Source organism: Agelaius tricolor, unplaced genomic scaffold (genome assembly GCF_023055355.1).
Source record: "Agelaius tricolor isolate 1412-34295 unplaced genomic scaffold, bAgeTri1.0.p SCAF_2, whole genome shotgun sequence".
Taxonomy (NCBI): Eukaryota; Metazoa; Chordata; class Aves; order Passeriformes; family Icteridae; genus Agelaius; species Agelaius tricolor.
The window spans coordinates 23,218,914-23,243,232 of record NW_027269262.1 but is presented as its reverse complement, the minus strand read 5'-3'; the positions used below and the strand labels follow the sequence as shown (position 1 = coordinate 23,243,232).

The following is a 24,319-nucleotide window of genomic DNA, read 5'->3' as shown; positions in this document are numbered from 1 at the left end:
AAGTATCTCAAGCTAAAGGAGGGAGTCAAATTACTATGTAACCTCAGGGAACTGAAAAGGCTCTTTTACTTGAAAGAAATACTGAAGAAACTGCAATATGTAATTCCTTATTCAGCCACTGGCTTCGACCCAGAGTAAACAGATAGGAATTTTCATTACACAAATAATCTTGTTAATGTTGAAAACAACTTTTATTTAAAACACCTAATTAGAAGTAAATTGCTTCATAAGCTTTAATCAACTTTTAAAATTGATTGTGGTAGGATATTGTACTTGCAATTACATCCATTTAACGAAGGAGTAGGAAAGGTTTATTAGAGCTAATGCCCTTTAAATCTCCATTTTGAATAAAAATCATTAAAAACATACAAGCAAACTTTAGTGCCCAGGCAAGTAGATTTGTAATTTGTTAATCTTATCCTAAATCTGTTGGTGGAAAAATAATTCAAGTCTGTAAGGCACCTGCCTCTGTGCTTGGCAGAGTTCCTCAAAACACTTGTTTGAAGTTACCAAAGAGAATTTGCTTATGTTCAGAGCAGACGCTAAGTAAGAAATGAATGAACATATTTTCCTGCCAGAACCAAAATCACCACTCCTGAAAGCAGTCCTCTGTGCTAGTAGTTATCTAACTCCATGCTTAACCTTTCTAATTTCTTTGACTTGACAGGACACAGATGCTGGAGGTGGAGGAGCTGCATCTTAAGAGGCACTTGTGTACTTTCTGCATTTATGCCACATCTCCATTTTGTTTTGCCACATAGTTATGGGCCCCAAAGAATATTTGGCAGTCCTATTCTCTTAGCTAAGCATATATTGGACCAGAGCTATGTCAATCTTGTAGCAGCAGTCTTAGAGTATGATTATGCTATCATGACAATTTAAACACACATATATGGCTTTCCATGTCATCTGTTTGAAAAGCTTGTGATAGGCAGGAAATGTATCTGAACCTAAAACATGTATCTGTATAATCTGCTTTTCAGTTTGTGTAAGCTGAAATCGTCTCTTTGGTTACAAGAACAAGTCACTTTGTACATTTATCTTCCTACTTATCTTTTTACATTACAGATCAAAAGCTGATAATTAATTAGGCCTTTCTCTGGTCAGGCTTCCTTACACTTGCATTTCTCCATTACAAAACTTGAATACAGTTAAGAAATGGGATACTTTATATGAGCAATACTGGAGCAACACCTAATATAAACCTGCAAAGGAAAAGGGATATAATAGAGATTTAAGGAATTACATCAAGGTGAAATACTCTAAGAATTCAGAACTCATAGAAGAGTTTGGTTCTTTCTTACTTAAGGCTGTAGGAAAGTCATCTCGGAATGGGATAAAAGAACCTTTATTCATTTTTAAATCAAATTTACAGAGAGCAATAAGGTTACAAATAGGTGCCACCTCCAAATAAATGTTTATATCACAATAAAATTTCACATCTGTGTTTACACACTCCAGTAACTAAGGTATGTCAAGGGCATGTTTGCAGAAAACTATTAAATTATAAAATTAAACTGCTTCAAGATCCTAAGGACTAAACAGCCAACCCTTTGCCATAATATTGGTAAATAAATTTACTATGCAAAAAATTCACAAGTGGGATACCTCACAAAGTCCAATTAGAAAATAACATTACAAAGTGAAAACAATTGCAGCCATGTGATTTTGACTTTGGGAACCCCAAACAGAGGAACTGCCATTGTACTAGGAAGTTAAAAATTCTAAATAATTGGCCAGAATTACTTTAAAAAAAAATTAAATCTTCCACTGAAGTGAGCTAAAAGGTCCATTTAAATAGAATACTCCCTTAACCATGCTTTACATATCACTGCTGGTTTACTAACTTACAACTACACAGATCAGCAAAGGCAGATACAGGCCTCAAAGGGGCCTTCTGGAGTGGCTTGACCAATCTGCCAATAATTTATGCACATGCTAAGAAGCAGCATGCAATCAAAAGGAGCTTTCACCTGCAGTACTTAACTCAGACCAGACAGGTGAACAAGATGTAATTGCTTTCAGTGACACTGAGAGTTTATCCATAAGGTTATAAACCCCTCCTTATAAACACACAGCAGCTACTAAAACTGAAACAGGACTATGCAATAATATTGCATAACATGGAGTGAAAACAGGGGACCAACCAGGCCAAAACCCAAACTGGCCACAGCTGAAATTAAAGACAGCACTAATGAATACTGCAATCCAAAGTCTGGGAAGGAAATGAAATTCTTCCCTGTCCAGCTTGACTGTGGGCTAAGGCTACTTGGAGAACTAGTGCTTCTTTGAAAGAAATATTTTGTACGCAGTATCTTGTAATGTTTTGCAGGAATGGAATAAAAGCCATTTAATTAAGTGAATAAAAATGTGAATGAAGTACACAGAGTCAATATCTACCTATCTATATTTAGTATATATGTCTAGTGTTAGTTTCTGCTTTATAAGTTTTTTAATGTGCTAATTTTTATAATTTATATCTTTTTAGTAGACAATAGTTAAATCTCTGACACTTTATTGTCAACCAAAATAAGCAGGAGACTGGCTGCTAGCACAGGAAAAAACAGTTTCTCCCGACATTATTTATAGCTGCAGCTCTTTATCATCATGTACTTTCTAAAAGTGGATTATCCACTTTTACCTTTCAATCAGAAATGGTATTTACAGATTTTAAACAGGTTATGCAGTCATACAAGGGCCCTCTTTAAAAGGAGTTTCTTAAATCCAGCTACCTCGTTGTTCATAGGCAGAAACTGTCATTCTAGCTGCGAAGGGTCTTGTTTGTCAAAACTGAGAAGAATAACAGTTTGAACTATTTTATCTCAGACAGAGATCAACCGAGTCAACCAATCAAGCAGATGGAAGAAGGAGCAAGCATAACTTGAATCACAGAATCATAGAACAGCCTGAGTTGGAAAGGGTCTAGCAACAGCTGCTTGACCTCACCTACTATACAAGGCATCCATGGGATTCCTCTGTTATCCTTGCTAAAATGTCAGATTTTTCCATGTATTTTTTTCCCTGACAGTAAAACAAATAGAAAAAATTATAAAATAGAATTTTGTGGAAGGGTTCATAATTAACTTGTTAAAGGCAAGAGAATCAGAAATCAGTTACTCACTGTCATTATTACCAAGTGAAAACATTTCTTTCTACCATCTGCAGGATCTGTGCTAATTTTGTACTGTGTTCCTCTCTATTTATATTTATTAGAAAAGCGTTAACATTTAATTATTTTAAAATCGAAGGCTTTTATTTTTTCCCACAAACAGGTGCTACTGTGGAAAGTGGCAGCACAGTGCTGGGGTAAAAAGATGGCTAGATTAAGTGTGGTGCATTCAGCTTAACCTATATTTCTTTTTATTTACATACTTACGTTGTGATTTGGGTTCTCCTTGCATCTCTGCAAACTACCAGAGGCTGTAGGTCATGCCAACATCTATATTTCTATCAGAGTATTTCACTTTCCACAAATGTTCACGGGTATACCTAATTTTATCCATGTTCTTCTAGTAAAAACCTGTAACTGTGGAAGTGTTTCTGTATGAATAATCTTTCCATATCTCAGGAAATATTTCCTGGGCATTAACATCATTTAATTTAATAACAGCCAGGCAGCACACTTCCCTCAGAGCTTCTTCATGGGAGCCTGCACTGAAACCATTTCCTTGATATAAGACAGCCTTGAAACTCTAACATTTTGCTATAAGGTTAAGTTTGTGCAGTCCAAAAATTTGAGCATGGTAAGGTTTTCCAGTATTAGCCCATGACCTCTGCTGCTGAGGAGGAGAGAGACATGATAAAGGAAAAAGTAAAAAAACCCTGTTTTGGAGAGATTATGGCAGAAAGAAATCTCTGGAAAAGAGGACAAGACACAAATGGTGCTGAAAGCAATCCTGACAATCAAGGAGCTACTGGGCTAGAAAGCTGGTCTGCACGTTTAAATACCCTTCCAAAGCCAGGCTTGAGATTGCCAGAAATTGAAGTTCTATTCTACTTAGAGAAGAACAACAAGAAGGAAGAGAATGTGCATGTTTGAGGAAGAAACTAATATCAGAACTTTCGCTCTGCTGGGCAAGTGCTTCACGGTACTTGGGGCAGGCAATGAATGCTCCACTACTGCCAGACAAATTGAGCTGCTAAAAAACCTCTCCAGGCCATATTTCTTCCCTTGCAGCTGGGTTCCTACTCAGAGTGCTTCATACCTTCATCTTGCCAGATTTCTGGACAGGTCATTTACACTTGATAGGCTCAGTTCCCCATCTGTAGGACCGAGATAATGATACTTCCCCACCAAAGAGAAGTGCTCTGCAGACAAATGTGCATGACTGTTTAGGGGCAGCCATGTCAGAGCCTGCATGAATTCCTAAGGCATGAACTTTGTGTCCTCCCTAAAAGTAACAAACAAGAGCAGCCTTTATATAACAGGATGCACAATGAACATGAGATGGAAAGGCTCAAGGTATTATGTTTACTCCCAAAACAGACATTTGTTATTATTTTCTCTGCATCTCCTCCAGGCTGTGGAGCCCCTACTGAAATAATTAGCTTCCTGCCACCTCAGCTCAGGAAGGCTGATGGAAAGCATGAGGAACTTTTTATTTTTCCTTATGCCTGCCACCAAGTCAAATCTTTTCATTACCAAGGGAGCTGCTGCAGGAGCTACCTTTCACTCCCTAGAAAGGACAGAAAGAAGGAATTCAGCTGTCACACTACAAAACTTTACCAAAATAAAAAGGAAAGGAGAACTGATTCAGATGCACAACTTTAGCCTGTTTCCTAAGAGATGCAAGATGAGAGCTGCAGCTATGAGCCTTGCTTTAGAAGGAAGCTTTGCAGAGCACTACCACAAACATGTCTGCATTTTGAAAGCCAGGGCCAGTGATCTGCATTCTGAAAGGCACAAAACATCTGCCTTTCTGAAAACATGGCACTGTGTGCCAGGGCAAGCAGCGGCCTTCTGGGATGTACAGGCTATTAAAAATGAACAAAAAACTCCAATACAAAAACAGGCTCAGGAATAAAATGTTGAAATACCACTGACTTTGATTCCATTCCTCAGGGTCACCATCTTGGTCTTCTCCCCTTTCATACACATCCAGCACTCCTGCTGCTCACCATCCCTGGGAGCTGCATCTACCTGTACAAAGGCAGGTTACTGCCCACCACTGATGGTCAGTGCCTACTCCTCTTGGTAGCAACACTTTGTGGGCATACTAGAAAAGAAACATCCTTTCTTTCAGTGGGAATTTGGGAATATTTTACAGCATACTGTGCAATGGAACCAATGTAAACTGTAGCCCAGTATATATTTTTTAAATGACCTAATGACATTGTGTGTTCCATCTACAGATGGCGTGGGAAGTGCCACGGTGACTGCTGAGGTGTATTAGCAGTTTGCCACTTACTGCTCAGAATAAATAGGCAGAATGTTCCCTGGAGCCAGGATACTGACAACACAACCAAGAGACAAACAAGTATGCTGAGTATGAAGCAGTGGTTACACTTTATTAGATCTGTCAGTAATTCTGTCACTCCACAGGAGGCACAATTTGAGCTCATGTAACCTGTATCTCTGCCCCATTAATCCTGACTAACAAGTAGGAGGTGATAACTGTTGTAACTAAGAAACAAAATTAAATATAAAAAATCTACATTTAATAAACACCATGCAGTTTATTCAAATACCCTCAAGGAAGAAACCTGGACCCAACCAAAGGATGATCATCTTATCAACTGTATCCTAAATGAGGCCTGACGTACAAGGCTAAGTAATTTCTGCACAAACATAGATGATAATGTGTACTCTGATGATTTGTGACAGAAATTACAAATTTTCTTACATATTTTAGTAGGAAACCCATAATGAAAATACAATTGAAAACTGGAAACAGGATAATGAAAATATTTTTGATTTATAGTGTTAAATAATCACCAAAGAGAATGAAATCACAAAGTGAAAAACAAAAAAAACCCTCTGTCTCACTTCTGTTTTGCATATTAAATATGCTAGCTTAAGGGCAAGGTGAAAAAAAAATTCCAAACATTTCATACCAGTCCTGTTTGACAGCATTCCTGTATTCCTGAACACCACCACCCAGCCCCCCTCCCTTGAATTTCAGAAAGGGAAAATCCACACAATCTTAAAAAGACCAGATCCTCCTACATCAAGAAAAGAAATAAACTACCACTACCTGCATGCTCTGTGGGCAACACATCACATAGCATGCTATCAAATTTCAGACAAAAGGCTTCAGAAGATGATGTCCACCTCTCCAACACAGTTTTCCACTTTCCTGTAAGAACCCCAAGAAAGGCAGAAAACCCCTTAACAAATCCTCCCTCTCACAACATCATTACATAGTATATAAAAGCAAGAAGTAACAGTTTCTAAGTAAATTAAGCAAAATATGGTTCTTGCCTGGCCAGCCCTACACCAGACAGGAAGGAGAGCAGAGGATTCCCACCAGAACATATCCATGTGTGGAGCACATCTCCCACAAGAGCACTCATGGCTAACCAAGAACAAAGTGAACCAGCAACAACAGCCATAAACCATACCTACACCCGTAAACTGCATGATATTGAAAGCCATTCATCCATTACATAAATCCAAAGGGCTTGAAAGCTTTTTGTTATGGCAAACAAGATGGTCATGAAATGGTTACTGATGGAGCAAGTGGCATGTGGCACAGAACTGTGCTTGCAAGAATGACAGAGAGTTTGAACAAAAAATATTGAAAAATTCAAACCTGTGACCAGTTCTCTGATTTCCAAATCTGTAGTCTTGCGGAGTAACCGTACTAATGCTGGGATACCACCACAGTTTTTCAGAGCTATTTTGTTGTCATCATTTGCCTTCCCATACACCAAGTTTCTCAAAGCTCCACAGGCACTACGGTGGACTTCTGTCATCCGATGGTCCAATAGGTCCACCAGTAATTGTATTCCGCCTTGTCTTCTTATCTGAAACAGGACAAAGTGATAATCACACAGTTAGGCAATGAACACCAGTACCAATAAATGCTGTCCAATGTAATGAAGATGTGTTTTATGCAGGCTGCCGGGCAGTAAAGGTGTGCTGGTAACACCACAGAGCTGCTATATTTCACTGCCTTGATTCCTAGTATTATTCTTTCAGTGGCAACAAAACTGTACACTGACAAACCAGAACTTCTGTAAAAGCAGGCAAAATTAGTCAAGTGTTGCCTCATCAAGGTTTCTCACGGTTCGTCAAGGTTTGCCTTGGCAAGAGTTTCTTCTGTGCTGGAGAAACATCATCTCCTTCAGAGTGTAACACATCACAAGCTAGAGAAAAAACCACAAGGCTACAGCAAACAAAACAAAGCACTTAACATCATAAAGTTTTTAGTTTTTTTAATATCATAAAGTTTCCTACCTTTACATTTTATTACTGGGAATAGGAACAACTACTGTAGACTCAGTAAGGACATTATATCAACTAAATTGGGATGAGCAATGATGAAAGGAAAAGGAGGAACCACCAGAAACATAAAGGTAAGGATATGAAATAAATTGTGGTGAGCTTGTTCTAACAATATTGAGGGAGACCCTTAAGTGATGCAGAACAGAAGTCTTATGTGTACGTACCCAAGGTGCCTACAAAATAAATTTCTAATTTGATATCTCATATAAAAATAATTCTAAAATGCATATCTAAAAAATATTTGAGACAAATTATCAAGAAGTCAGGAATACTAAGTACAATTTATTATGAAACCATCTCAAACAAACACTTTATTGTTCTGTGGCACTATTTGTTCCTCAAAGAGTAATGATTTTTGGATCTAATGTTAAGAAACCACACAGGTTCATAACTAACATCTGAAGAGTACAATGCTTTAGCTTCAAGCAAATTACACAGACAACTCTGAAAAGGTCAAGAAGTTTCCCCATATGTGTCATTGGCTAAGGCCCAAAACAAGCCAGGCATTTCAGCTGGCCATTTTACATTTAGGACAACAAAAAATAATTTGAAATATTTGTGAAGCAGTTTTTGCGTGGCCATGTGTTCTTGGGAATCTGCAGGGGGAAGTCTTGGAAGAAGGAAACAGTTAAAGTACAATAAAATCTATTAGGAATTCAAGCTTAAAAGTAATGTCTATACAGTTACCACACAGCTTTGGTCTAAATGCCAAAGTGATAGTGTTTAAAGAGAAACTAGGATATTTTTCCTTAAATAGGCATTATATCAGTACTAATGTGCAACTTTCTGAGCAATATGCAGGTCACCTCAAAGACTGCAGCAGCTGGCACTACATGAAGCATGAAGAGGTATGAATGGACATTGGTAAAATATATCAACTTCAGGCAGAAAAATTCACCAATCTTTTTGAGACTTTATGCTCCTGCTGCTTAGAGAAACCATGACCTCTTTCAGTTTAGAAATGAGAAAAGCAGGTCAAAGAGAAAAGGTGCTGAAAAATATATCACTAGTCACATATTTTGCATGTGAACAGGATGACTTGCAATTAAATAATTAGCTCATTTCTGAGCCAGAAAAAAATGGACCAAGTAATTTGGGAGAGATGTGGAGTGAATCTTGCTTGTTTTGTTTTGTTTGCTTGGGTTTACAATCCATTACCATTTAACCTTCATATAAAAATACATTTGCTTCCCCTACTAACCAGATTTTAAAAACTAAGCATGCTACATGAAGAGCCACCTACATGACAAAACGGATGACATTTACTAAAAAGACTAGGAACAAAAATTTATGCATCAGTTCTACAAAAGGTGAATCAACCACAGAGCTTCACACTTCAACCTTGGAAAAGAAACAAGATCTGATAGAAGAAAGAATACAGTTAAAAAATATATGAGTTGCCTGGTGTGATGAGTAATATCAGGAACGACAGAATGAAAACATGCCTGCTGATCTTTGTGAATTATATTTTTAAACCACAATATGTTGAATGAATATTTTAATTGCTTTGCTGCTAAAAAAAAAGAGTAAGAATGTGAAAAAGTATTAATTTGTAGAAAAAATCATCCTGCGTGCTACAATTCAGCTAAAGACTCAGAGGGCTCTGTCTCCATTCAGAAGGACTCTGTGCCTATGCCGTTTTTCCCACTCTTTCCCTTGCACACAATCAAGCGGCATCTCATGCTCCTCAGCAGTTTATCCTGTGGATGCTCTCAGGGGATAGGCTTTGCTATCTTCTGCTCATTTCTAAAGGGAAATGTGTGGTGCTGCAACACTGAGACAGTATTCCTGAGCTGCACCTTCTCTTTCCAGTTATGGTAGCTGACAGCACACTAGTGTTCAGCTCATGCAGCTCCTCCTCTCCCAGGAACCTGAAGCCAGCAGCAGACTAAAGTGATTCAAAGATAGTTTGTTAAAAGCAAAGGCATTAAATATTAATCTAAAATGCATTTCTGTCAGAAAAAAAAAGGGTAATACAACAGAAATGAAACAGTTGTTACATAACACTTTACATAACTTGACAAAATTTCTTGAATTTTACTGAAGGAAGAACCTATTCTTACCTAGGAAATAGAAGATTTATTTTACAAACTTTCCTTGAATTTCCAAGCTCAGGTATTTGGCAGAGTAACTGTGTCATGCAGGGAGAGATGGAGCTGATTGTTCACAACTAGGAGCCCAGTTTCTGATGCTGTTTTTTATCTGGACTCCTCTCTTGCTTTGGTTGTTTTGTGTTTTTTTTACACCAGGCCTTTATTCACCCCATCTTCATGCTTCCATCAAATATCTATATAGATGTTTAGTACTATACTCTCCAGCAGTTTAAGTAAGCCTGACAAATTGTGAGATTGTGATGGATGTTAGCAGGATCTATTTAAATGTATTGAAATAGAGGCAAAGGAAATGAAATTATTTGTTCAAGTCCTTTAGGGAGCTAAGAGCCATAGCCAGGAGGACAATTCTGACCTAGTCTCCTGGGGCAGATCTCAGCTAAGTTAGTCACAGCTCCAGTGAATTCAACAGTGCTACTGCCAAATGTCTATGCCAAAAATGCCTGGAGATGGATAAGCAGCAATTTGCACCAATAGGGCATCAAATCCCAAATCCCAATTTGATACTTCTGTCTCTTTCCTAACTTAAGATGAAGAAAACATTTCTTAATATAATATTTACTGACTTATCAATGGCTGCTGCCTTATTACATCTAGGAGGAAAAGAAAATAGAATATGTCAGAGTCTGCTTGACCAATAAAAACAAACAGTGGAGTACCAATTTGTCAGGAGATACAGAGGACCAACTCTATTCTTACACAGAGCAGCCCCAAAGTAGCCATTGCTGATCTCAAAAGAATGACCTTCAACTCTCCAGCAATTGAGTATGCCCAGCTGCATCTACCCCTGTCCCAAATGCATTGTCCCCTTTTTACACCATCTTTTCTCAAAAATAAAAAAAAGGATCAGAGGAGAAGGATTAACAATATTAACAAGGCTGGGTGAATCTGTGCTGTGTTCTTTCTCATGACTCTCTTAATCCACGGATACAATAATTTCTGAAAGTTATTTTCCTTCCTTTTTCTCACTGAAAATATTTTGTGTATGTCTTTGGAAGACACTGTTAGAGAGCTGTTAAATACAGAGCTGTGATTAGGAATCTATGCCAATCAAAGTGAAAACTGAAAGAACAGAGATTACATAAATTTTGGGGAAAAAAACTATTTCCATGGAAGAATGCATCTTCCTTCTTTCATCTGAGGAATCGTGTTTTCTTTTACCAGGACATTTTCAAACTTTCCTTTAAAGTTGGCTCTTTGCCATTAATGTCACTGTCTACTTGCTGGCCACAAGCACTTGACCAGGCTCACTGATGCCAAAACACAGGCAGACAGGACAGGAATAAGTGCCAGACTCTCTAGTACACTGATTGACAAAAGTGCACTCATGTCAGCTTGATGACAGAGTCTTCTCCTCTGACATAATATGAAGTTTTTTTACATTACATCTGAGAATATGTATTTGCATCCACACTATGAAAATAAAACTTAGATTCAAGAAGGGTTTCAGGCTGCTACTGGAGGCAGTGAAGATGTCAATTATGTTTTTAGGACAGCTTCTATACCTCATGCCAAGAGCCTATGAGAAATTAATTAATCTGTTTCAAGGTTTATGTTTGACTCAGTGGTGTTCATCCCAAGAGTGGACTGTTAGACACTTAATCTACCAGGAGTTACACAAGACCAGCCTGAAGCATATGTGCTGATAAAAACAAGTCAATAAGACATCGACAATATGTCTGAAACTATCTCTATATATATATATCTATATGCTTGATTACTGTAAGAGCTTAGCATATTAATTCTTGATAGCCTGCTTTCTCAATTCAATACAATTGTCCCCTGCAGAGCAAGGGACAATGCTAAAGACCACGTGTGGGAGGTCACTGCTCAATGGGCTGCAGAAGGAACCACTCCAAGACTTGGAGAGGTTCAGCCTGAGCTTTGTTAACTGGTAAAGTGGGGACACAGGGAGGAATGAATGGAAAGGTCCTATGGTAAAGAGCATGCTGATGGAATTGTGGCAGTGTGCTAGACTCACAGGATGTTTAGCAGAAGGGCAAGGATAGGAAAAGGGAGTCATTCCAAATGCATGGGGGAGGAACAACATGAGGAAATAGAAAAAAGGCATGATGAAAGGGATTGGTCATCTGTAAATAAGTTGTGCTTCACTATGCGTGTCTGGTCATACTCCTCATTTGATCACTGCACCTTGTTTTACCTTCTTATTAATCCTAATTGCTAACAATGGCATAACACTAGTGGACCTTTAGCTGGAATAGCTGAGGACAACAGGAGATGTAGGAAAGAGCTATCAGTGACACTGTGGTTCTCAAGGATAGATACCGGTGAGACCAGAGTGAACAAAATGTAGGTGAGTGAGCTCTCTTCATATCAAGCTATGAGAAATCTGGCCCTGGAACCTGGCTATTGCTTATGGCTTTGCAACAGCAGAAGCAAAGTTAAAGCAAATAGATATTATCTGTTTTGATTCTCACTAAGGTTTTGAACCCAATTTTGAAATATATTCCTTGAAATCTGTGGAATGAAAATTATTCGATTCCTCCCAGCAGCAAAGAAGCAGAACCCTTTCTTTCAATCACTACATAATGGAAATTGCCTCTTGCAATTGGAATCCCTTGGAATGCTACAAAAATTAGAGCTAGAGATACAAAAAGAAAGAAAAGTGAAGCTTCAAGTTTTAAACAGTTTAGCCAAAGACTGTTAGATAATGAAGTATTCCAAAACAGCCTAAAAATACTTCTGTGACAGAAACCAAAACAGCCTTCCTCTTCTATTTATATTCAGCAAGTGGGTATCTAAAATATTGTTCAAATTTTGCCAGTAGGTATAACTGAAACATCCTTTTCTGCATTTCATTCTGAGTACCCTTCCTAACAAAGTAAAACATAAAGGAAACAAGAGAAGTAGGAATAGGAAAAAAAAAAACCTGTTAGACTGACAGAGTGATGAAGTGTGCTGCTAAAATAGCACAATCTCCTCTTCCCAGTAAGACATTAAGTGTTCCACTATTAACAGCTCCACATTCCTAATTCAAAGATTAATTCATGGTTAGATGCTTACTTTCTACATTTTACTTAATAATCACTATTGAGTAACTCTTCATCCAGAGGAGGTGAAGGAAATCTAACAACAATCAATCCTTTCTACACATCATAGATATTAATTGCCAGTTTAGTTGACATAACACACTGCATCATCTGCCACTTATTCTGTGACATTTCTGCTATTAAGAAAGCATATTTTAATATATCAAAATACACATATTTAAACACATGGAATTATTTTTAATGCCACTCTGTTACATATAGAACAGAACTAAAAAATAACTGCCTCCTAGCACAGGTGATGTTATGTATGCAATAAACACCAAATTAAAAGGACAATTCAGTTTAAGTCTGCTTCTGGAAACAATTAGTAAGAATTGGTTTTAATGTTTTTAGATACTGGTTTTCCAATCAGCAGGGCAGTGCTACCACTTCATGTATGAATGGATTTTGTGCAACTCTGTTCTACCAGTGCTGGAAGGAGAAGCTACAAGAGCCAAACCAAATTCCCAAGAATTTTTAAAAGGCAGCAGGCTGTGTGGTGAGACACTCTTTGACTACAGGTGCCCTGTTCTTTTCAGGCTTACTGTGTGAGCTGACTGGTTTGGCCACAAGGACCAGGGCACTGCAGCAAAGGCCAAGACAGCTGCACAGCAACTTGACTGCACTGGCTGTTTATCCACAATATCCATGAAATGATTCTATTTCTTCATGTTTTTACTGCAGTTACAAATTCTCTCAGTTATTTATCTTTGCCTTGTTTACATTACTAAAATGACTTCCATCTAAGCGGGTAAGAACCACACTATTTTTTTGGAGAAGGGTTTGGAAGACAAGCAGCCCCACTGCTAGCTAGTTTCAGAGGCCTGACTCCCAGAACTTGAAATGGATGTGGAAGGGAGAAAACAACTCATAAAAACAAAATATGGGAATAATATTTAGTGCAGCACATCTCTTAAGACAAATATACTGGTTCAAACTTTAAGTCCTCTCCATTATTTCTTCTGATGTGCCTATGGAACAGCAGGTAGACAATGCAAAATCTGTACCTTGCAAATGCACATGCGATTTATTACAGAAAAATTTACCTGTAACATCACAGGGTAATTTTGCCTCATTAGTGAAGTAATTTGCTACAGGTTTAAAAAAGTGCTGAGCAATTTTAGCTGAAAATAGAGCAGAATGTTATGCAAATTGCTGCATTAACTCCAAAGTCTAATTTGTTTAGGTGATCTAAATCAGGGTTTGGAGGTAGGTCCTATTTAAGAATGGCTTTCTCATTAGGACTTTTCAGATCATATACAAAGGTAACATAAAGCTGTGAACAGGCATAATGCAAATAAATTCAACTACCAGTATATATGCTTAAAATGAAACAAGAATCGTTCCCTCTGTGTTAAACTGCACTGTGTGGAGAAGGATGGGGATCTTTTTTTCTGTGTCTATAGAAACCAGGTGGGTGTTTGGTGGAAAGGTTGTGTGACGTGAGGATGCAAAGCATGGGATCAATATTCAGGAGCTTTTTTCTCGGGAGTTGGTATCTTATTTCTGTTACTGAGTACAGATTGTTTTTTTTCCCTGTGTCTCTTAAGTGACCTCTTTAGATCTTGGGATCTATATCTGGGGTTGACAGAGGGTCAAAACTATTTTCTGAACAGGAGGAGACTGAAAATCATGTTCTAAAATTGCCCTGAGAAGGTATGAATAAATCTGTTGCTTTCTCAGTCAGTAAGCCTTAATGTATTCTGCTCTGTGACACATTTTGTTTTTCATGCTTGGTAGGAAGGCTATACCTATCATAAATCAAAGTTTTCATGTGATTTGAGATTTTACAAAAAAAAAAACCCTGGGTAGGCCTGAGTTACCTATAATTGTAAAGCACTTTAATACTTTCAAAAAACATTACATTTGAAGGACAACACAAGTATGCTACTCTAATCATGAAGGGCTAGTGGGATCTTCCAAATAACACTTCTAACTGCAAGCACAGAGCTGACCTTTAGTGCTTGTCTGACTGAGAAGGCATCAGAAAAGCAATTTTCAGTCCCACTGTTAAAAGTAATATCTCCTAAAATTAACAGATTGGCATTGACCTATGTTATAAACTGAGAAGCACACATAAATATGATACACACGTGCCAAAACCCTCGGTAGGTATTTCAACTACTTGATATTGATTCAGGGTCTTTGTTTTTCAAAAAAAGCAGAATGCCAGAGAAGGTTCAGCAGTGTGCACTTCATAGACAGTGCAAGAGCAATATTAATTTAGGATGCAAAGACATTGGTGTTACTCAACCAATCAACAGATTTAGTACTGTCTGACATTAAATGAAAAATTATGATTACCACCAAGAGTTTGGATCATTTACTTTCCAGTATTTAAAAATGATGAATTATGTATTTGAGAATGAAGGTTTACATTTATTATTGGTGAAAAGAACTGACATATATATTTCAACTAAAAACATCCTGGTATTCCTATAACCAGATATCTGGTGAAGTTTAACAAAATAAAGAAAATTCAATTTTTTTTTAATGTAAAGCAAAAGTAAGTTTTTTATAGATAGCAATATGTCACTTCAAATATTTTTACAGCAACAAAGGACATCACCTCAGTGATATATGAAAATTTTTGAAGCTGTAGTTCACTCTATTCAGTTAAGGGTATAATAAATGGGATTTAGTCAATGTGAACACAAACAAGATCAAAGAAATTTTTTTTTTCCAATCATTTAAGCCCAAACAACAAAACAACTCTATCTGACATTTCAGCTGTAATTGGAAATTCAAGAAGTTCTTTTTTATTGATGCTTGCTGTAGCTACCTCAGTTTGCCTCACAGAATAAACAAAAGGTCTCTTCTCAGATTAAAAATACATTTGCAGTTTATTATGTTGAACATCAAAGCTGATGACCTCTGCTCACAAGACATTCTATATAGTGATTGGAATATGAGGTGCTCTCTTCTTAGAAATGAGGTAATATCCTTCAAAGAATCTCTCAGTCACATGAGAATTTTCTGTCCTGAAGTATTTTGGGAGCAAGCTACTCCCTCAAGAGCTAATGAACGCGTTCTAACAACATCCCTCTTTGGTAGGAAGTTTTGCTAACAGAACCCCAGGCACATAAAATTTAAATTTTTGTCTAAGTTCACAAACGCAGGCTATGACCTGCAGTTTAAGAATTTCAGTGAAGCAGAAAGTTGCACTGCAGAATCTTCCCTCAATCTCTCCATTTACATGAGTTTTATAAATGAAGTAAAAATCAGAACAAGTAAACACCTGCCTCACAGCTAATACACTTTGTATTACCCACAGATCAATATGCTAAACTTTATATATATATAAGTATGTATTATGTAATAAATGAGAGTGTGTGTATAAATACATATATAAATATACAAAATAGAAAATTATAAATAAATATACACACACAGATATATATATATATATATATATATATGTGTGTGTATATATATATATATATATATGCACTGGTTTCAAGGCAGGCATTTCTGTTTTAGAGCCTCAGGTGCTCTTATGTCTCTACAAACCTGTGCCTTCTGCTGCCACCACTCTCAGTAGCTCAATACCAGCCATCTCTTTGTATTTTTAAACACATTTTGAAGATCAACTGATGGTCTTTACCTTAAAAGTTTCATTTGGCAGGTCCTTTTTATCAGGACTATGATTTTCCTTATTGAAATCATTTTGCTGCCAACCTTTTTAGTAGAGATATGTTGAGAAAGCACCAAATTACAGATACTGATATCAATCTAGGTTATTTTATTTCTATATATAGTGTGCAAAGTCTTACCATGTCTTGCTGGATGATGAGAACAGTAATAAAAAATATGCTCTACAATAGGAAAGTGATCCTCTGCATTCACACATCAGTCTAATAAATCAGAGAAGCAATTGGCAGGAGACTTATGAATAGAAAGAAATCCACTATACTGCTTGAAAAAGCTGCAAATGTATTTATTACCCATTCAAAATGTCACACTACCTATGCCAAATGACACTGTCTTTCAGTGAATTACCCTTCTTTCCCTACCACCGAATATTTTCAAACACAAAATATAAAGCTTTTGCAAATGTTTTGATACAACTATGACATGCTTTCCTCAGACCAGTGGAGAGAGGAACAGTACAGTGAAAATGCTCTTTCTGTGTCTGCTGCATACCACAGAAAGTACACAAAGGCATTCATCTTGCACACATAGTACTGCTTTTTTTCCCGCTCCTAACTGCATGAAAAGCATTTTCACCAGATATTCACATCCGAATTTTTTTGCTTATCAAATTCATTGCCTGAAATTCTTTTCTAGGTGCTTATTCTGGCTGCCCAGAGATGAAAAAGATAGAAACCTTTAGCCAGTATTCCCATCTCCAGAGAGGCAGACACTGTAGGAATGAATGCTAAACTGAGATAAATAGAGAGTCTAGACAGGTTCTTGTCCAGACTCCCTCCCTTCAGCCTGCAAGAAGACCAGAATCAAGATCCTAAACAGCAGCAGAACAAAGGTCAAATTCTGCATCCCAAAGACGTTTGTGAACAGCTGCTACCAGCTTCCACTGTAGTGAATAAACATCAGAGTACAAAGAGCAAAGTTGCAAATATCCAAAAAAAACACGGGCATTTGTGAACTACTACTATTACCTAAATGTATATAAAATTTTGGCTCACTTTCACTCTAAATAATTGTTGCTGACTATTACTATCAGAAAAACCTTAGAGATAAACTTCTTGGAAGAGTGGGAAAAATACTGTCCTTTTGGTTAGTCCGTGGAGAGGGAATAACTGGGCAGTGGGAGAGGAGAAACACAAAAGCAGTGTAAAGCAGTGTTGAGATGAAATCACTCAATATTAAGCCCACAATTTCGTAAAATAATGTTTTAAGTCACCTTGTAAATTTGCTTGATTCAATCTCTTTTCAAGATGAGATGTTACAAAACAACTGAAAACAGTAAGGGAAGAAAAATGTGTAATTTTTGCTTACCCAGCATTAACTCAAAAAAACCCAACCACAACTAGATGTTCCATTACATTTATGAAATAATACAGTCTTAGTTACTTCTTTTTAAAATCATGTCATTTTACATGACTAAAGCTTTTTTCCAACAGAAATAATTCTTGCCATAAACCCAAAACATTTATCAAGATCCTTAGCAGAGCAGAGGATTACAAGACAAGGACTGGCCCTAGCAATCTCCCACTACTTTGTTGTGCAATGTTCATTTAACATCCCAACTAAACATCCTAAATCTGCCTTTCCCCCTTATAAGAAATGTTACTCCTGCGGGGCTTGTCATTAATTCATTTATTGAACAAATGGAACATTTTCCTTAAGTCAAGTGAAATATATGCCAGGTACACAGTACATCATTATTATAATTCAGGCACAGTATCTTGATGATGAAATCAAGAATAACCTTGGTTTAATGATCCCAGAAGGATCCCAGAGTGTGAAATGACACTATAATGCTACAGAAAGCACATATTATGGGGACACAGCACAGCACTCAGTGACACTCATTAATACTCAGTCTCAATGAGTGTAAAGACTGTGCACAAAACAGAGATGAAAAGAGAAATATCATCTCTCATCTGAAAACAGAACTATAATAAAATAGTACTGTGTAAGTAAGATGGCAAAAAGAAACACAGAAATGCACTCAGAATTGCTTTTGAAAACAAGACTGTCAGTGTAAGATTTAAATGCCAGATAGAAAGTACACTTTTATGCTTTTTTCCTGTGAAAAAGTGAAAAGGACTACCACTTTATCATTTTATCTGGAAGTTACTAGCAAAATTAAGACAATATATTAGCAAGAAAAAAAGAGTGATATACTTTCATAAATATTATTTGGTAACGCAGTGCTGGTCTCTAGACCGAGAAACATAATTACAATACTTTATGTGGAGTGAAACTGGGTTTTTATTAGCATTGTAATTAAGACCACTCATATTTAGATGGTCTTAACAGTGTTAACATAGACTGTTGTGTCAAGACCAATGTAGCCATTTCTGCCTCACCTGTTCTAGTTAATATTAAAGAGGAAAAATTTTCATCCACAGGCTTGTACTATTTGCAAAACTGAAAGAGGAGAGAGGGTATCATGGAGATGGCATAAAGGGACATCCAGAACAGACATATGAGACACTTCAAACTGGCACTGTAGTTACTGAAATGCTGTCATATAAACTCTCTTGTACACCTGTCAGTAGAGAAGAGCTTGAAGCACAGATATCACTGCTTTGCTCAGGAGAGACAAACCATTTATATCTGTCTGTCTTAACAGAGAAAGAGAATTCAAGCTACTGACTGCTTGATAAAATGGAAGGGAGCAGAGTGATCACAAGTGGTTACACAGTGTAAAAGATGGGATAAAAAAAAAGAAGAAAATCAAAACCAAGTAGAAGTAGCAGAAAACAAGGGCTAGTCTACTACTAAGCTTTCTAAAAAATTTCTGTGGAAAGAAGGTGGGACAAGTCATACTTAGTGTATCCAAGTGATGGGATTTTGATCATGTGAGAATAAAAGGACATAATTTCTATTTCAAACAAAAAGTGGATTAATCTTTCAGCTGTCCCAGGTGCTTTAGAGATCTTCCAATAGGACAAGGGAAAAGATATCTTTAGCCCCTCTATCCCACTTCAAATTAGTGGGACTGCAAGAATACCAAAAGATGTATGATGCCAGGCAAAGTGCCTGCCCATACAAAGTGATGGAATAGGAAATTCCTTGTTTTGCTGTGACAAATTATTTCCTTCATTTGCTTTCCTAGTGTGTGTGGCTTTTGCTCTCCTTATCAAAGTGCCTTTATTGCATTTCTTGAGTTTTTTCACTTTTACTTTTCACTTTTTTCACTCCTCCATCCCACTGTGGGGAAGTGAGCGAGCGGCTGCGTGGGGTTTAGCTGCTGGTCGGGGTCAAGCCACGACAGAGGAACAACCCTCACAAATGTTTTCATCCTGAAGCCATGTAGGAGTTGATATTGACAGGTTGTTGCCAACTTAGAACCCTTAAGAAGAATAAAAGGAAATAATAATAACAATAAAAAATTAAATCCCCATTTACAAGAGTGACCATCATCATTCAGAGCTAAAAATAGGCCACGGGTTTCAAACTTAATCAAATGCTTTTACTCTAAACCCTTTTTATTTCAAGTACATGATGTGTACAGCTTTTACTTAACATGTTTGTTATTTGTGACACTCTCACATATTTACCCCTTTTTCTTCTCTGTCTGATAATACTGAAACATAAATATGTGGGGATTTTTTTTCATGTCACAGCATAATAGGAGTGTATTTGAACCACAGGCGTGCTAGAGAAAGCTACAGCAATGGATACTTGAATTGATCAAATGTATCACTCCTGTCACAGTTTGGTTTTCTAATTATCAACTGCCCGGTTGACCAAATGTCATTTAGTAATTACAGGTCAGTTATTTGACACTCAAAGTTACTTCTCATGTAAGGTATATGCAGTACACCAGAAATACTGTAACAGTGCAGCCTCTCTTGGCTGAAATGCATTCTTTAAGTAGTTCAAAAGCTCTTTGGAAAACTAACATTAAAATATAAATAAATTTTGAGGTAGAATGAAAAATGGCATTTCTCATTCTAAAGAACAAAAACCTTGAACATAGTGGGACAAGAAGTAATCATATATCTATTTGTATGCCTTGTCTTCCTTGTCTTACTGTGAAGAGTGAGACTCCCTGGTGGTGTTGATGGTTCTGCATGGAAGTTACACCTAACTTTCTCTCAGTGTAAAATCATATCCTTGAATAACAAGATGCTAAGAGTGGAAAGCCTTGCTGCAGAAACTATTTCAACAATGCAAACTAAGACAATTTACAAAAGACAAATCAAAGGATCATTTCCAAAATGCTTTGAGAGCAAAGTATAAAAACCCCCAAACAAGCAGCATTTTGTCTTTGAATATTTGACAGTAAATAACCTATCAATAAAATCTTCCAACCTTTACTGCAAAACTATATACCAACTGTTGATTGACTTCTTAGAAAACAAACCAGAGATCAGTAAGAACCCAAAAGGTAAGTCTTGTAAAATCGTCAATGAGAAAATAAAAATTAAAAAAAAATAAAAAATTCAAACACTGTTTCTGGGTATGCCACTGGGTGCTGCTTTACTTCAGTTAAGTAATTTCTACCAATAAAAACTCCACAGAAAGTGTATTGAAAATGGATTGCTTGACATCTGCCTGCAGAGATGAACACAGCTGCCCAGGGGGATGGGGGCACAGACCCAAACTGTACTGCAGTAATCCAAACACAGGTAAGCAAAAGCATGAACATCTCAGTGTTTGTTTTAGTAATCAGGTACAGGCAAGCACCTTTTAATATAAAAAATCATCACTACAATAGGAAATTACTTGTGAAGCCATTGAGGGAAGTAATTTTTCAAAATTGTGAGTTTTTATCCATAAAGTTATTTTAACATATGAAAATTATGGTTATCAAAGTACAAACAAAATGTTTATGACCAAACAGGGATGTAAATTTTCTCCAAAGATATACAGGCATTGTCTGCAATAAAATGCACTCTCAACAAATGCTGTAGAGTCTCTCTGCAATTACTACATTACTTTTCAGTATCACCTGTGAGATACTTCTTTCATTTAAATTAAATACTATGCCTATATCTTCTTGTATGCAGAAATTAAAGGAGTTCTCATAATGTCTTTAATGGAAAACTGACAGGATCACCAGTGTACAAGCCACATTCCAGTCTTTAACTGAAAACATTTTAGAAATAAAAGGAGAAGAGCAAGGCTATGTATGGGAAAGTGAATCCAGAACTATAATTCTTACTGAAACACATAGGGGGAAAAAAGAACATCAAGTCATTTGGGTTAGAAAACACCTTTAAGATCATCGAGTCCAACCATGAACCCAGCCCTGCCAAGTCCACCACCAAACTATGTCCCCTAAGTGCCACATCTACACGACCAGCCCCTTCACCTGCTGCCCTTCTCTAGACATGCGTTGGCACTTTGATGTCCTTCTTGTAGTGAGGGGCCCAGAATTGGACTGGCACTCAAGGTGCAGCCTCACCAGTGCTGAGTGCAGGGGGGCAATCACTGCCCTGTTCCCGCTGGCCACACCATTGCTGGTACAGGCCAGGATGGCATTGGCCCTCTTGGCCACCTAGGCACAGCTGGCTCATGTTCAGCTGGCTGTTGACCAGCACCAGGTGGAGATCCTTTCCTGCTGGGCAGCATTCCAGCTTTTCCAGTAACTCTCTTTCCCAAGCCTGCAGCATGGTAAGATAACCTGTTTTCTCTGACTATCCTTATGGAAACAGAGGGGAATCTTGCACAGTGTAGAACTCAAATCAAGATACCCTCTGAGGATGATGTGAGCACTTCCAATCACCCTTCTGGATCCTTCAAATACTATTAAGATTTCTGTCAGTCAGCATATCTAAAAGCAACTTTTTCTCCATCACCCCATACTAAATGCAAGTATTCCCTGGGAGAAAACCATGCTAGAAACAGGTATGTGAGTATCCTTGATCATCAGGAACCTAGCAGTGCAATGGACGACATCGAAGTTACGACAACACTGCAGCTATGTGTATTATAAAGAAGATGAACAAGGGGCTAATGGAGTTTATGTCCACTGCCTGACACGTGAACAACCAGGGTACTATGTTGGAAGGGTGCTGGGCACAGTCTAAAGAACCCACAGAAGAAGATGTAGAAATACCTTTAGTGTAATGACAAAATGACTGTGAATGATGGGCTTCAACGAGTTGGGAAAATAGATGCTTTCAGTGCACAGTCAGTCAGTTTTTACAACTCCATGTGACAGTGTCTGGACTGATACTTTTCTTCTAAAGGGAGTTTATGGAAATGCTCTCCAAGATAAAGAGGACACTGTCCAATTCAGCAGTATTCATTATGGATGCAAGGGAAGACTTCAGGCAGGACAGTTCAGCAGTTGCTGTTCTTTTATTTGGCATCTTTGAATTATTTTCCTGAGACGATAATCTCAAGTGTTGTGACTTTGCTGGCAAAAATTAATTTCCTAGCTTGAGGAAGGGAATCACTGGTGCCAAAACCCCCGAGTGAACTGTTACACCTCTGCAGCTGATGGCAGGCTGCCATTTTCCATGAGGGCAAAATGGTGTTGGCGTGTGAAACTGCACAATTCAATCCTTTTATATGGTGACCTCATGCAAAGGAGGAAAATGTCATTATAGGAAGAAAAGAATGCTGTGGAAGAATGAACCCTGTGTTTAATAGAATGTGCTCTTTTAAAGAAATTTTCTCCACAGAGTATTTTAAAATGCTTCTCCTTTCCTATTATCCCCTGTCTGTTCCTTCTTGGCATCCAGGAGCAGCTACTCTGGCCCTGCTCACAATCTCAGCATTGTTGGTGTAAGAACCTCTCCTGAGGAGAAAAATGACATCTGAAAGGGTCTTCTTGTGCTCTTCAGCCTGATAGGCTTTTCATTTGCTTTCAGATATCTGATCAAAACTTCTTCCCTCCTTCCCTTTTGCTTTTAAGTTACATTCTTCACTGTTACCAGTGAAAGAATAATTTATAGAAGAATTTACTGAAGTATTCTGAGACTCTCAATTTTGGAATTATTATGCCTAACTGTAATGGGCTGCCTGGCAATTTTTATAATCTTTATATTATGACTTCTGCCTCCCTATGTCCCCTTCTACTTATGTGAGACCTTCAGCAATGATTGGTCACTACTCAAAGGAAGATGAAAAATCTAGCTATCAAACAATAGCAAAACCAATCCAATTTCTTCAATTCCATTCTAATATCTGCTGCACCACATAAGCACCCAGCACATGGAATAAAAATGAAGGCACAGAATGAGAAGCACTACTGAGAACATGTATAGCACCTGCCTTGCAGTCAGCAAGACTCAAGGAGACTCAAGAGTAGCATTTGTGAAAAACTTTCAGATTAGAGCAGCAGTTACAACTGTACTTAGAAATAAAGACTTTCACTGAATGGTTTTGAGCAGCATAGAAGTGGCAGCACCTGGAAGAAGTAACACCACCATCTTTATCAATGGCCAGTGTTTATTGCATTTGCCTATTGCTGTTCTGCTGTGATCAGGGCTAACAAGGGAAAAATAGAAATTCTTCCAGAAATACAAAACCTAATTCACTCCAGAAGCTGGGTTTATTCTGTGAAGAAGAAAATTACTTCTGATAACCTTAGCATTCAGCCTGGGACATCTTCACATAAACAGTTACCAATTTTGTCTGAAGTACTTTAAGATAGAGAAGGGGATTTGCAGACCTCATTGCTGCGTAAGACTGAGCATTTACGCTGAGCATTTACGCTGATGCAGCAATAAAAGCACATTTCCAGTGACATCACCAAATTCATAAGCACATCTGTGATCAATGTGCTCTAGAAATAACACCTACTACAAAGAACATGGTCAGGAAGGGAAAAATAGCTCCAGTTTCCCTAGTCACACATCCAACATTTTTGACTGAGCATCTTTTTCTCAGATGTTTTCTGGAGAGCATTTCCACTTCCTTTTCTTGGAGGGAGGGTTCAGAAGAAGCAAGGGGTAGTGTTCCACACTTCAGCCACAGAAATTGAAATATTTTAGAAGATAAAAACATAATAGTAAAACCATAAAAGATACTAGGAATCTCAGATTCCTAGCATATAGTCACAGCTGCTATTTTCTATTTCTGTCTAAATTTTAGGTGACACTCTTCCACAAAAGGAATAT

At 37.6% G+C, this 24,319-nt stretch overlaps 1 protein-coding gene across 7 annotated transcripts in view; it reads right to left on the bottom strand.

Moving 5' to 3' along the window:
* CTNND2 (catenin delta 2) overlaps positions 1 to 24,319 on the bottom strand; it is a 637,583-nt gene that overhangs the window by 134,691 nt on the left and 478,573 nt on the right. For all 7 annotated transcript variants that reach the window (XM_071454189.1, XM_071454171.1, XM_071454196.1 and 4 more), the window contains one exon: positions 6,753 to 6,966. In XM_071454189.1, the coding sequence (XP_071310290.1) occupies positions 6,753 to 6,966 (214 nt within the window). The remainder of the gene's footprint in view (positions 1 to 6,752; positions 6,967 to 24,319) is intronic.